Source organism: Hoplias malabaricus, chromosome 6, assembly GCF_029633855.1.
Source record: "Hoplias malabaricus isolate fHopMal1 chromosome 6, fHopMal1.hap1, whole genome shotgun sequence".
Classification (NCBI taxonomy): domain Eukaryota; kingdom Metazoa; phylum Chordata; class Actinopteri; order Characiformes; family Erythrinidae; genus Hoplias; species Hoplias malabaricus.
Genome location: NC_089805.1, coordinates 39,046,297 through 39,060,438, shown reverse-complemented (window position 1 = coordinate 39,060,438; position 14,142 = coordinate 39,046,297). Strand labels below are relative to the sequence as shown.

The following is a 14,142-nucleotide window of genomic DNA, read 5'->3' as shown; positions in this document are numbered from 1 at the left end:
ATATTTTTCATGTCCAATAAATGAATATTAATAATAATAATTAAAAGGACAAAACAACTACAATGTTATTAATATTAACAACAAAAACAACACCAATAATAATAATAGTAATGATTTTTATTAATGTTATTATAACAATAATACAAACAAAAAATAAGTAAGTGTGGCATGTGCGACCTAAAAATTGCTGTTTACTCTAGAAAAAAAAGTGTCAAACGAAATTAATCCCGATCAATGATAAATTCTGCGCTAAAATCCGCGCAGTTCTTTCATATTTAAGTTGGTTCCCTTCCGTTAAATTGTTTCGATGTAAAACAAGGAAAGAAAGAAAGAAAGAAAGAAAGAAAGAAAGAAAGAAAGAAAGAAAATGTTATGCATAAGCTAATGCTTGAATTGGGCTAATGAGTAATTACAGTGGATCTGGCAACCCGCGCCCTCCTAGCGTGGTGCAGTCTGACATTTTTCATTTCGGCGAAGGATTCATGGGCTCAGAGCGGCTGGGTTTACTCTGACAGCGGCAGGTTGCTGTGGGACGCGTTAGTGATTGTGTCTGACTGGGTTTTTCGAGAGAAAACCATCCACCATGAGTTGCTCGGGGTTCACCTGCTCCAAGAACTGCCTGTGCGCCATCAACCTGCTCTATGTGGTGAGTGCGAGCCCAAAGCAAACCGCTGCAGCCATATGGAACCAGGGGGAGCTGATATTTCAGCTTTAATCTGAGGCATTTAGGGCCAGGTGCCTGCTCGGGGACAGCGGGGGTAAACAATAGGCCTGAGTTCAGTGAGCTGGGCTCCTGTGAATTATTTAGGAGGAGTATTGTGTATGTGATGCTCTGCAGCTTTGGGTTGCAGCCTGGAGCTGGATGTGGATATGGATTTGGTTCTGTGTCTTTAGTCCACTGAGGCTCATGGCGTTTCCTTTCTCTCCTTCATTCCTGCCACAGTCACGTCCTGTCTTTGTTCCAGTTTCAGTAACGAGCTGATAAGGCCCCACTCACTCATTCCTTCCTTCATGTGTCTTTTCTTTCTCTCCACAGGAGAACATTCTGTAATTCTGCCTTCGCTGTGTTCACACTACAGACTGGTCACATTACATCCGTGTTTAGGTGATGATTTTAAGGGAAGATGTCGTCGCTGTCCAATGGAAAAACATGTATCTCCATTTATTTATTTATTTATTTGGACCAATAAAAATGCTTAAATTATTTGGAATACAAATTTTTTACATTGACTTCCATTAAAAGTTAAAAAGGCTTTTTTTCATTCACCTGTAAAGTTACTATTTTAGAGATATGTTTTTCCTGGGACAGTGAGGATATATAATAACCTTCTGTACAGTTTTACAGTTGCTCCCTGCAGAACTGAATATACTTAGGGTGACCAGATGTCCTCTTTTACCCGGACATGTCCTCTTTTTTAGACTTAAAAAAACGTCCGGGATTTAGTTTTTCTAGAACTTACATAGAACTTCGAGAAGTTTCGTTCACAAACTAGTCCCACCCTCCCCTACTCCGATTGGTTCGATTGAGTGAGAAGGGGGCGCGGTGAAGAACCCTAAAATCTTCTGATTGGACGGTCTGACTGTAGAGCTACCGTTATTGGTCGATAACCTTCTCTGTAAACATTTAATTGGTCAGTCTGCACGTCAGTAGTCGTCCACCCAACCCCCCCCCCCGGAGACGTGTCCTCTTTCTCACCATCTCAGATCTGGCCATATACCAGATTAAAAAAAAAAAAAAAAACTTAAAATGTAGCCTGTACAAAACAGTGAGATTAAAAATGTTGGGCACGTAAATTTACTTACGATGTTTCCCTGTGGAGGACGTGTAACTCGCATCCACTTTGAAAATCTCAAAGCCTGTAATTTGATCAGAGTGTGTGTGCTGATAGGAGACCCACTGTTGACCTGGTCGGAAGGAGCTTAGTTCTGTGACCAGAATATTTAATGATAGTGGTGCAATGTAGACATCGTACTTCATGTTTCATCATCTCTTTTCAAACATATACCATGCACATTTAGAACCTGTGGAGAAAACATCAGGAACTTTTGGAATATATTTTTGGAGGTTTCACGTGTTCCAAAATCTGTATAATTTCATTGATGACGTCTAGACAAAGTGAAATGCTCTGTTCTAAAGAAAGTTCCAGAGTCAGATTAGTTCTCAGCGGTGATGATAAGAGCCAGAGAGTTTAATGCCTCAAAAAGCTTTATCACAAAGTTTTTGAATGAAGTGGTAATGAACACGCTGCCTGATATTACATTGTTTAGGATTTAGGTTTCAGCCTCCTCTTTTTTTAACCCAATTGAAGCAGTAGGACAAACTGGTTCCTCTGAACCTCCCTCAATCATTACAATATTCACACTCAGTTTATGGGAAACTCTTTTTTTCTCAGGTTACAGTTCAATTTATACTTTTTCCATGCAGTGTTTTATAGCAACGTTCTAATAAATTATTTATAAATGATGTATTCTGTGTGTGTGTGTGTGTGTGTGTGTGTGTGTGTGTGTGTGTGTGTGTGTGTGTGTGTGTGTGTGTAGGGACGGGGAACAAAATCTATGAAAGCAGTGTCGCTGTTGATTTTTGTAACATCATTTGAAAACATCCAGATATGTGTCCATCTGGTACAAAATAAAACATTAATTGGTCAGTTGTAGTTTAAATTAATGCTGTTCATTTATTTATTAAAAAAAACTGTGTTGATATTAATTAACTTATAATTGCAAAGCACCTGTATTTTAATTATACTACGGTGTTTTGTTAATGTTTATATTTGAAGATTAAGAGATGGCTGAGGCAACACCTGGAGTCCAACAGCAATCTATTTATGAACGAACTAATGCTTAGACCACACACATTTTATTTTTAATGATTTATTTTTATTTAGAAAAAAAGTCTGTCGCAACATTTAACCACCACTTTTCAGTTACAACTCTTTCTTGCTGTTAATTATGATGTGGTCAGTAGTTATTAAAACATCTTCAGATCTGTTCATAATTCACTTTATTTTTACAGCTTCCTACAAAGGACTTGAAACCTATGAAGACACAGAGCAGTAGCATCTAAATTGACCCATGAATTTTCTGTATATATCTGCAATATTTTTATTTTATTCATAATGTTTCACTGCAGAGAGGGTTTTACATTAAATGGAAGATTCTAACTGAGAAAATATAGCTGGTAGTTTTCTCTCAGATTCAGGCTGGAGGTGACAGTAATAAAGTTGAGTTTCCTTCTTTTAAAGTTAAACATTAGACTCTGATTATTGAGGGCAAAAGATTATTAAATCAGTAAAATGTGAGCGAGTGTGAAGAACTAAGTTTGTTCCCACATGTTCTCCTTTTTCACACTAATATTTATATAGTTTTAAAAATAAAATAAAAACAGGGGGATATATATATATATGTATGTCCTAAATGAGTAAGAGGACAGATGTAGATTTCTAAACTTTTTCAGTACAACAGTACAAACATATATTCCAGTGTAACAGGGAGTGAAGAGATTGGGGTGTGGGGGTGTTGCCAATTTGCTTTGCAATTCTAGTTTTAGCAGCTCCCTCAGGTTTTGGTTTGTCGCATTTTTGTTAAATAAGACATGGGAAAGAGAAATAGAAACAAGAGGTGAGAGATAAGGACAGCAGGAGGAAATACCCACACCATATATATATATATATATATATATACACACACACACACACACCCTCCAGGGTGTGTTCCTGCCTTGCGCCCAATGATTCCAAATATATATATAATAATAATAATAATAATATGTATATTATATTAAACCTGGAATCATTGGGCGCAAGGCGGAAACACACCCTGGAGGGGGCGCCAGTCCTTCACGGGGCAACACCGACACACACAACACACACACATTCCCTCACACACTCACACCTACAGACACTTTTGACTCGCCAATCCACCTACCAACGTGTGTTTTTGAATTGTGGGAGGAAACCGGAGGAAACCCACGCGGACACAGGGAGAACACACCACACTCCTCACAGACAGTCACCCAAAGGAAACCGACACGAACACAGGGAGAACACACCACACTCCTCTCAGACAGTCACCCGGAGCGGGAATCGAACCCACAACCTCCAGGCCCCTGGAGCTGTGTGACTGCAACACTACCTGCTGCGCCTATATAAAAAAAAAAAATATATATATATATATATATATATATATATATATATATAATATATGTGTGTGTGTATGTGATTCCTGATATCATTATCTCTTGTTCCTATTTCTCTTTTTCTCTCCTCTATTGCACCTTCCCCTATTGTGCTCCCTCTCCCGATGTTCCTCTCATTTTTGTTTCATCCCTTCTCTCTTTCTTCCTGCAGATGGTGAGCATGTTAATGATTGGTATTGCTGCCTGGGGGAAATGGTTCGGACTGGTTTCGAGTTTCCAGGTGGTCGGGGGCATCATCGGGGTGGGAGTCTTCCTCTTCTTCGTGGCTTTGGCTGGACTAATTGGTGCCATTAAGCATCATCAAGTTCTTCTGTTCTTTGTATCCTTCACAATAGTGATGTGTATCTACACATAGATACGTCTCCACACAGGGTGAGCAGGTATTAGCAAAAGCTGCATGGGTTAGATGTTTCCTCTTATGTATTATGTGAGATATTAAGAGTGCAGTTTTTCCACCAAAATAGCTGTGATTCTCTTTATAACACACAAATTTACACAGCTGCATTATTTGTCAGAAATATCTCAGCTGTGTTGTGTATTATCTTTCCTTAACGGTCGTTTATTAGTACATGATTATCCTCTTCCTAGTGTTTGTGGTCCAGATCTCAGTGTCCAGTGCCTGCTTGGCCATCAACAAAGAGCAGCAGGTATGATCAGAGCTCACACTATACACTGAACACCGGGTTAGGAAAAACCCACGTTGTATTTACTCTTCGTAGTTCTACAATTACAGACTGTAGTCCACCTGTTTCTCTGCATACTTGCTTTTTCCTATTTCTCCCTGCTCTGCAATGGTCAGAACCCCCACAGAGCATGGTTTGATCATTTGAGCAATTGATCATTCTCAGTGCTGCAGTGACATTGAAACTATGAGAAAGAATGCAGAGAAACAGGTCATTGTAGGAGTACAAAGTGCTCGTGTGTGGTCAGTGGAGCTGATAAATTGGACCAGGTAGGTGTTCCTCATCCAGTGATTGTTCAGAAATACACACCTTCACCAACCTATAAAAGGCCTTTACAGTGCATCGGTTTCTTCTGTTCTTATAGAATAATGTTCTTGAATTTTGGACGATGGCAGAGTTTACTTGTGTGTGTGTGTGTGTGTGTGTGTGTGTATCTATGTGAATAATGCAGGTAAATGTAGTGTGTTTTCTCAGTAATGTTTTTTTTCTGATAGCAATATGGATGCAGTCACCTGGGCATCGTGACCAATTTTACATTGCTCTTAGTCATAGTTATTATTTTTATCGGCCAGTCTTACACCTCTGCTGATGGATACATCAACATGATGCGGTGTGATCATTTGGTATTTTAATGTTTTCATCTGTGTGTGTGTCTGTGTAGAATCACCTGTTGGAGGTGGGCTGGAACAACTCTCAGAGCACTCAGAGAGACATAGAGAAGAGCCTGAATTGCTGCGGGTTCTCACATGTGGATGTCAACGGAACCTGTGCCGCTGTAATTCCAACACACATCTTCCCAATCACATAGCTCAGTTTAATTCTGCTTATATTAAACATAAATGGCACATAGTGTTTGGGATAATGAAGTCGATAGCACAGCTTTTTTCCACGTGGCAGGCTAGAGTGAGCTTCCCAGTGTAGGCAGTCATTGGACAAAATTAACTCTGCTTTAACGTGATTAAAATTCTAATACGATATTACCATGAGTCACCGCCCACAAGAATGATCACCACATTATGATTCTGCGATACTTGATATCTCTATGATGCATCACAGCGTCTGTGTAAGTGAAGAGGATAAAAAGACTCCTGAAATAAGCAAATACCAAAAATTATGTATTTATCGGTGTCATAGAATTTGAATTTCAACTAAGTGCATAAAGCTGAGCCTTCTCAGTTCAGGAAGATGACAAACAAGATGGCAATGTATTTTTGTTGTGTTGCCGTTTTACTTCTTTTAACAAGAACGTTTTTGCAAATCACTGTCTTTGTCTTTTCTGTGTCGTAAAAACCAAAGTGGCCCAAATTTTCAACTTGAAAAAGAACGGCGCCTGATTTGTTTACCCCCATTGACTGCCATTTCTCCACTGAGAGTTTTTTTTTCTTCACCGCAAGTTTATCGCATTCATTTGATTAGCACCACCACGGGGAGTAATGAAGTCAAACTGTGGGGTGAGTCTTGGGGAGTTTAGAGGGCTTGCATTCCAATAAAAATAATGATACTTAACACTGTATCTATAATGTATCACAAATGACACAGTTTATCGCTGTATCAATGTTTTGTCGCACCACTAACAAACACACACACACATTCAACTAGACGTAACTCCAAACTGATTTTTTAAACCAGTCTTGAGTTTTCAGTGTCAGTTTCACAATTACTGTTAAGATCTAGTCTTGGACTATATTTACCTTTTTGCTTAAGAATCTGTATTCTGTATTTTGTGTTGTCTCTGGCTAGGTTTAAATCCCTGTCTGGGAAACCAACCCTAGGAGTTATTTCTTAAGGGAATAGTTAATTACCTTTCTGTGACGATGGTTAAAATCTCAGGAGTAAGCTTTTCTGTCTGTCTGTCTGTCTGTCTCTGTGTGTGTGTCTCTTTAAGAAGTCTGATTCTGCAGTAATTTAAGCTGAAGGTCACCTTTTTGCAATCTGTGAAGTGCATAAATGTGAGGTGGTTTAAATGTTAATGACATTAAATACAACATCTGTGTTCCTGCATCTGGTTTGTGTCTCAGGATATGTTTATTCTATCATCCTCTCAGCGTATGCTTTTATTTATAGTCCTTGTTTTTGACTTGCTGTCCCCTGCAGGCCTGTTTCTCTCACGGCAAATGTGGCACCTGTGCAGCGAAGATCCAAGAGCATGCTGGGGAGGTGCTGCGCTTCGTGGGAGGAATTGGCCTGTTTTTCAGCTTTACTGAGGTAACCCTCCTATAATCACCCACTGTCCACAAATCCCTCATCTATCTATCCATCTTTATTTTTATCTCTATCTATCTATCTATATTTATTTTTATCTCTATCTATCTATCTATATTTATTTTTATCTTTCTTTATCTATCTCTCTATCTCTATCTATCTTTATTTTATCAATCTATCTTTATTTTTATCTCTATCTATCTATTTTATCTTTATCTCTATCTATCTATTTTATCTTTATCTCTATCTATCTATCTTTATTTTTATCTCTATCTTTATTGTTATCTTTATCTATCTATCTTTATTTTTATCTCTATCTTTATCTATCTATCTTTATTTTTATCTTTCTCTCTAGCCATTAACACACCTCACCATATCCCATATATAAGGAAATAATTGCATTTATTTGTTTACATCTTTATTTTATTGTTTACATTTTATTTCAACAGAATTCTCGTGAGAGACTATGTTTATCAAGTAGCTCTCTCTAAGCTCTTTCCTTTCTTTCTCGTGCTCAGTCTAGCTACACCTTTCTGCCATGTTGTTTGTGTTTATGGTTAGAGGCATGTGCAGGGAAATCTGACACAGGATGTTAAATTAAATATGAGTTTATATTTTCAGTCATCTCAAGTGTAACTAAATAAACGTGATGTTACAGTGAAACATTCAGAAAATGAAAACATTTCTACTGTCTGTACTCTCCAGCCCTGGTTCCTGAAGTGCCCTCTACAGACCTTTCACACAGAATAACTTACTGTTATGATATGTGATGGCATTAGGGGTTTCAGTGCACCATCTGCAGCTTCTAAAGCTGAGATTCTCGTCCACTCATGTGCAACTGGCCTATTTCTCCTTTGTGTGTGAAAGCCATCTGCCGTCATTATGGCAGAATCTCTCAGCGTGAGACACTGAGGTGGGCGATGTGAGGATATGGTGCCATCACAGAAAACCATGTCACGTTACAAAACAGCCCCAACCACACAACATGATGATTGAAAAGCTGTTATTCAGCCTTGGGCAAAACTTGTGGACAATTGCTCATCCATTATTTTCCACCGGTCATTCCCACTGTCCTGCAATAACAACCTGTTTTGTTCTGGGTAGGCTTCTCTGTGAGGATTTGATGTAATAAGAACATAACTGAAGTGCAGTACTGATGTTGTGGGAGCTCTATCACTGCAGAGAATGCAGTTTTGCCATGTTATCCCTTATTGGGCACCTGTCAACATTTCCCTCTCCTGTGCTTCTGTTTCCAGATCCTGGGGGTGTGGTTGACATACAGGTACCGAAACCAGAAAGATCCACGGGCCAACCCCAGTGCCTTCCTGTAGTCAACGTTTCTGCTGTCACAGTGACGCCCTGTACTCCGTTCTGTCCACTGGACTTCAAGCTGGGGCTCTGTAAGAGACAAGAAGTGTGCGCTTGCTTTCTCTGAAGTGGAGATCACTGCTTGTTTCCGCTGCTGTGTGTACTGATCATTTTCAAGGGTGCAGTGTTGTGAAGCAAAAAAAACCCCTGTAAATTATTTTATTTTGAAGAACAGAGGCTACTACCCCTACCATTACCACTACACCAAACGTCACAATGGAACTGACACTTTTTATGCAGTAAACACTTTTTTCAAATCCTTATGGCTATGTGAGTTTTCAAAGGTGGAGATAAACAATCACTGTATGCGAGAAACAGGGCTATGCTCAGATTAACGTGTTCCTGCATGTTAAACTTTACATTCAGATTCGTTGATTATGGTCTGTGTATTGGATAAACACAATATTTACATTTCCTAATATCTTACAGAATTAGTTTTCTTTGATAAAGTACGTAGATCCCACCACATGGACACAGTCCTCTTTGTGTTCAAGCGTGACATCAGTCACTCAGAGGCGACCCAACGTTAGTGCAATAAATTCATGTTGGTGTTTAGTTTTTTTTTTATCAGTTATTTGGGCATTTTCTTTAAACATCTGCATGACAAAAAAGTCGCGGAAGTAGACCTGATTATGCAAAAAGAGGAAAAAAATAAACTCACCCACGCATCGCCCTGAGTGACAGTTGAAGTATATGAGCAGCACTAAAGCCCTGTATATTGAAGGGCCTTTTAATACATTTCATATCCTAGTTATGAGTTTGATTTGTTTTATTTAATCCATTTATTAAAGGAAAATTCCACAGATTTGTCAAAAGGTTCAGCTTAATTCAAACTCTGAGATGTAAACAAAGTCACTCAGGGAGGTCTGATATAATATGGTTCATTGTAGAGAAAGTTAATAACCAATTTACAAGGAACAAAGAGTCAGTGTCTACCACATGAATGCCTGTATACCATAACTTATCTTTACAGTCCAGTGCATCCAGTTACTTTCAAGTTTTTGTTTATTTTAAATTAAAATAATAATTAAAAATATTTCTGGGTACTATTCTGCTGGATAAACTCTCTGCCATGAATGGATTTTTTTTACAGACTAATCTAACTCATAATCTACTTTCATGTGAAACACTGAATGCAGAACAGCTCCTAAATGTTTTGCATCTAATAAAATCAGTCCAACATCCACACAGTGTCTAAAAGAGATGTCAGAATGTAGAAGAATCTGTGGAATTTCCTTTTAAGTGCTTGACTAGGTGTTTTTGTGTACTTTTTTGGTGGATTTGCCTTCTTGCATGGTCTCTTCACTACAGTGTGCATCTATAATCTATGGTTCTGTGAACTATGCACTTGTGTGTTTGAAAAACAAAGCAGAATAAAGAATGCATTATCCCCAGTCTTTTGTGTAATGTTAATTATGGGGTTCTGTAAAGTTTGCCGTTTCCGTTTTCAATTCTTTTCTCATGCAAAATGAGGAATTTTGTTGAAGTTTCTTTAAAAAAAAAAAAAGGTTCCTATTGATGACCAATCAGGGATCAACACGCATGGCTGTGTAAACTGGGAACCAGCTGAAGAACAAAAGCTGCTATTGACCGAGTGCTGTAACCAGGCAACAATGGGGTTCAGGAAATGCCCTGACCACCCCCTTCTGGCTCCTCCTTACAGGATACAGCCCGGACCTGCTTACTCTATACCTTCGGGCTAATCACCCAAGCGTATTCCACTTCCAGGAGGTGTATGATTATAAACAGAAGGGGTCAAACTGGTTATTTGGAAACAAGCCATAGGATAATATTTGGTCTGTTATAAACAACACTAAATAAAATTACAATGGTCATTTTATCCATAATGCTCTTTGTCATGGAACCACTGAATGAATAATTTAGAAATGTATATATACAATGTTGAATAATGATGGAATTATCCTTTAAATGAATAAACTGCTGCACCTGGGGATCTTCAAAGAACAAAAACTATTAGAACACACTGCCCATTGGCTCCTGTTACTAATGGTTTCATTAATGGTTTTCTGCTAACGTTGAAAAAAAGAGTGCCTCTTTTAAAGGGCTGTTCATTGAAAGGTTTTATATTGAACCAAACATGATGCATTTAAATCAGTATATAAAATATGTCAAACTATGTAATAATTTCAAAGATTTAGTCAAAGTGTTTCATTCCAATGGCAGATCATTTTTCTTAGTTAAAACACTGCTAACTTTTTTGTTAGTTTTGGAGAGAAACTGGTAAAACTCTTTTCATTTAATGATTTCAGGAAACAGCTACTTTAAACATGTAAAAGAACTTGAAACAGGAAGAAAAAGACCTTATGATGTTCTAACAGTACTATTATAATTTTATATATATTTATAATATATAGTTTATGCAAACATTCTACTCTCCATACTTGAAATGATTTAAATAATATGCTCAATTCCTTGCAAATAAAGATACCAAAAGAAGTGAGTTCAGAGAAGTCTCTTTAGTTTATTCAAAAAGCAAAGCATCACTGATGCTGTACATTGGGTGAAAATCAAAGCTATTATTTTAAAGTTGACAGTAACAGAAATTCATTGTGGACGTGTCCAACGTGAGTTTAGAGATTTACAGTGCGTTTCTTTACATCAGTAAACAGAATAACAGACTTTAACTCTCAGCGAGGAGAACTTCTAGTCTCGGCTCACAGTCCTGAGGGACTTCTTCACAACTCGGTTTTCAGGAACTTCATAGCTCTTTGCATGTTGCTCAACACTGTTGGAATGTAAATAAAAAATGAAATGAATACCAGGAAGCAGTGCAGTATAGTCCCATAGTAAAATTACTGCCACTGTCGCTACAATCACCGTCACCTAAATATACCTCATACTCAGTACTCAAGGAAACTCTCTTTGAACCACAGTCGTAAAGAAGTTTAAACATTTTCACTCACAGAGTTTGATGTCACTTGGCTCATAGGCGTACATGCGGTTGGAGTAACGGCCGGTGATGTCAGCACGAACAGTCATGGAAGGATCTGTAGAAAAGCAGAATGGTTAAGTTTTCTTTCTTTTTTTGTTGCAGTAACAGCAAACATGATGTAAAGATTTCATGGAATTCAGTCGTAAGAGTGTTAATGATGTCAGGGGATTGCTGATCTTTTTATGATTATTTCGAGAGCGCTAAACACCATCCATGCTCTTTGGAGCACCAAAGTACACCGTTCCACTGCTCTACAGCCAAGTCCCTCCAGCTGACAGTTCAGTTGAGGCATTGAGTATAGTGACTTTAACGTTCACCAGAGCTGCACCAGAGCATCCCATTTTATAATGCAATGATACAAGCTGTGTGTGCACAACTGAACGTTGTACAAACATCCACATGTAAAGCATCTGTATTCATTATAAGAGATATCTACATAGTGCTTAGCAAAACCAACTGCTGTCTGTGGTGTGTTACACTCACCAACGAAGATGATCCTAGGAACATACTGGCCATCAGGGGACAGGTGTTTGTCTGTGGTCTCATACTGGAGAGAGAAGGCATTAACATAGATTCATTCAAATGTGGATTATTAGCTCACATTTCTATCAAACCGTCTATGTCCGTTTATCAGAATAGAATCATCTAAAAACTCACCACTAAGTTCAGGAGAATGAAGTCCTCATCAGCGAGTTTCTGGATATCTTTATCCTCAGCAAAAGCCTTCTTCAAGGCTGACAAAAGAACAGGATATGAATGTGTTTACTTAACGTTGGACAAAGTCATCTCTTCTTTCTAAAGGTCTACAGCTCATTATTGTGTTTGAATAATAATTTCTAAGTGTATTGTCAACTGAAGCTGCCACAGGTGATACTCCTAAGTCCTCTTTAAAGAAAATAAAAGCAAAGTTCATGGCTTTTTAACGATTCAGACATGAATAAATGCGTTTCGAATACAATTGGATAAACTAAGCATGTTGTAATTTGTGCAAATGGATGGCTGATGGTACATAGGGGTAAAATCAAAGGGAAGAGAGGGAAAGGCACGATTATTCAGAAGTGAATATGTGGCCTGTGGAAAAAGCTGAAGAATATTCTGGAGTTAAACTCTTACACTGGCTGTGTGGGCAGTCTTCCAGGTGGAAAATGACCATGAGAGGCTTGTTCCTGTGAAGTAGTTTGATGAGAAAAGATGAGAAAAGTTTAGGAAAAATGCGTTCTATACATTCAACCACAGTCCAGACACCAGCTTTAAGAAGATGCAAACGCTTCTTACTTTGAGCGTGCCCAGAAGAGGGCCTCCTCATACGTCTGAGCCCAGATCAGCTGATCACCCCATCCTGAGAGGAATTAAAAGTAGTTGAATTATGACCAAAGAAAACAAAGTAGAATATCCTGTACTGTACGCAATTTGGGCTTGAGTGTGAAGGCTGTTCATAATTCGGTCAACGCCTGAGCAATCAATGTTATCATTAAAGCAAACATCAAACAGAGAACCTCACCTCTGGAGAGAGTCTGAGGAACTCTTTTCTCCTTCTTCTCAGGGGCTTTGGTGCTGGGGTTCTTCTCTGGCTTTCCCAGGGCAGAGGTCACAGCCACCAGGACCAAGAGCACTGACAGTATTCCTCTAATCATCTTCTCAAGCTGATAAAAGCAGATCAATCGTCATGCTATGGTTACAAAAGGTTGAGGTAAAAGACATTCTTTTTGTGCAAGACATAAGAAGTTAGCTTAGGATAGTGGGTGAAAAACTGCTGTACTACACAAGGTCAGGTTCAGTTCCCTGTTCAGGCAGAAACCCCAACAAACACCAGTGGAATCCTAGAGAATCCTAGTTCTGCATTTACATGCCTCTGTAACATGATTAAAAACGTACATTCCCTGAGTAAGATCGACTGCCAAATACTATGAATTTGGAGAAGGTAAGAAGGAGATAGAAAAAAAGGTTTTGAGATGTGGAGTATTCCCTCCTGCTGCTTGAAACATCCTTAGATACATGAGTGAAAAGTATTTCAACATGCAAGAGGAAGCGCACGCATAGCACAAGGGTATATGAATGACATAAACAAAGAGAGGTTTCAGGAATGTAAGACGGAGTAGCCATATACTACAAAGGCAAAAAGGATAAAAAGGGCTTTGTAGATGTGTTGTATTCTCACCTGGCGCTGGAAACCCATGTGAGTTAAATAAATAAAGAGAGTAGTTCACCGTGAAAGACAAAGCAGACATGCAGTACAAAGCTGAAAAGGTAAGAAAGTCTTTGTAGATGGAGTTGTAGTGGTGTATTCTCACCTGTTCTCAGATTTCTCCGCAGCCTGTGTTCAGACTCAGTCTCCTGGTCCTGCTGTGGTTTCTGCCTCTGACCTGAGCAGCATTTATACACCTGTGCACCTGCATGTCCCTCCTCCTACCTGCTTTTCTGGAATGTGTGAATCTAAACCTTTGTGCACTCTAACGCTATGTCAGGACAGTTCCTGTTTCTATTTACATTCACTTTCAGTTAATTTTGCATTCTCTTCTGAACTATCAGCACAAAATAGCGGTGTAGGTTAATGAACCTGTGGTGGTCTGGTGTTCAGCAAGGATTCTGAAAAGCATTAAATTGATCATTTTTAGCCCATTTTGGCTCTGATCCAAGGACAGGTCAGCATAAAGTCCTGAAATAGGTTCTGAGAGTTTAATGATTAGGCCTTTTGTGATTGGCTCAGGTTGTACGAGTGATGTCAGCCCTACGTTAATGGG

The 14,142-nt window shown here is 38.8% G+C and overlaps 2 protein-coding genes across 2 annotated transcripts; one reads left to right on the top strand and one right to left on the bottom strand.

The window, feature by feature from the left end:
• Nucleotides 1-411: 411 nt before the first annotated feature.
• tspan13b (tetraspanin 13b) lies at nt 412-9,855 on the top strand. The gene is made up of 6 exons (XM_066674578.1): nt 412-646; nt 4,347-4,514; nt 4,762-4,842; nt 5,540-5,653; nt 6,973-7,083; nt 8,337-9,855. The coding sequence occupies exons 1-6, from the start codon at nt 584-586 to the stop codon at nt 8,409-8,411; spliced, it is 612 nt and encodes a 203-aa protein (XP_066530675.1). The 5' UTR covers nt 412-583; the 3' UTR covers nt 8,412-9,855.
• A 1,069-nt stretch (nt 9,856-10,924) lies between these two features.
• Nucleotides 10,925-13,818, bottom strand: agr2 (anterior gradient 2). Its single transcript, XM_066675076.1, has 8 exons — nt 13,693-13,818; nt 12,903-13,044; nt 12,677-12,740; nt 12,515-12,567; nt 12,059-12,135; nt 11,885-11,948; nt 11,373-11,456; nt 10,925-11,194 (listed from the first exon to the last, which is right to left on the bottom strand). The coding sequence occupies exons 2-8, from the start codon at nt 13,033-13,035 to the stop codon at nt 11,145-11,147; spliced, it is 525 nt and encodes a 174-aa protein (XP_066531173.1). The 5' UTR covers nt 13,036-13,044; nt 13,693-13,818; the 3' UTR covers nt 10,925-11,144.
• Nucleotides 13,819-14,142: the final 324 nt, after the last annotated feature.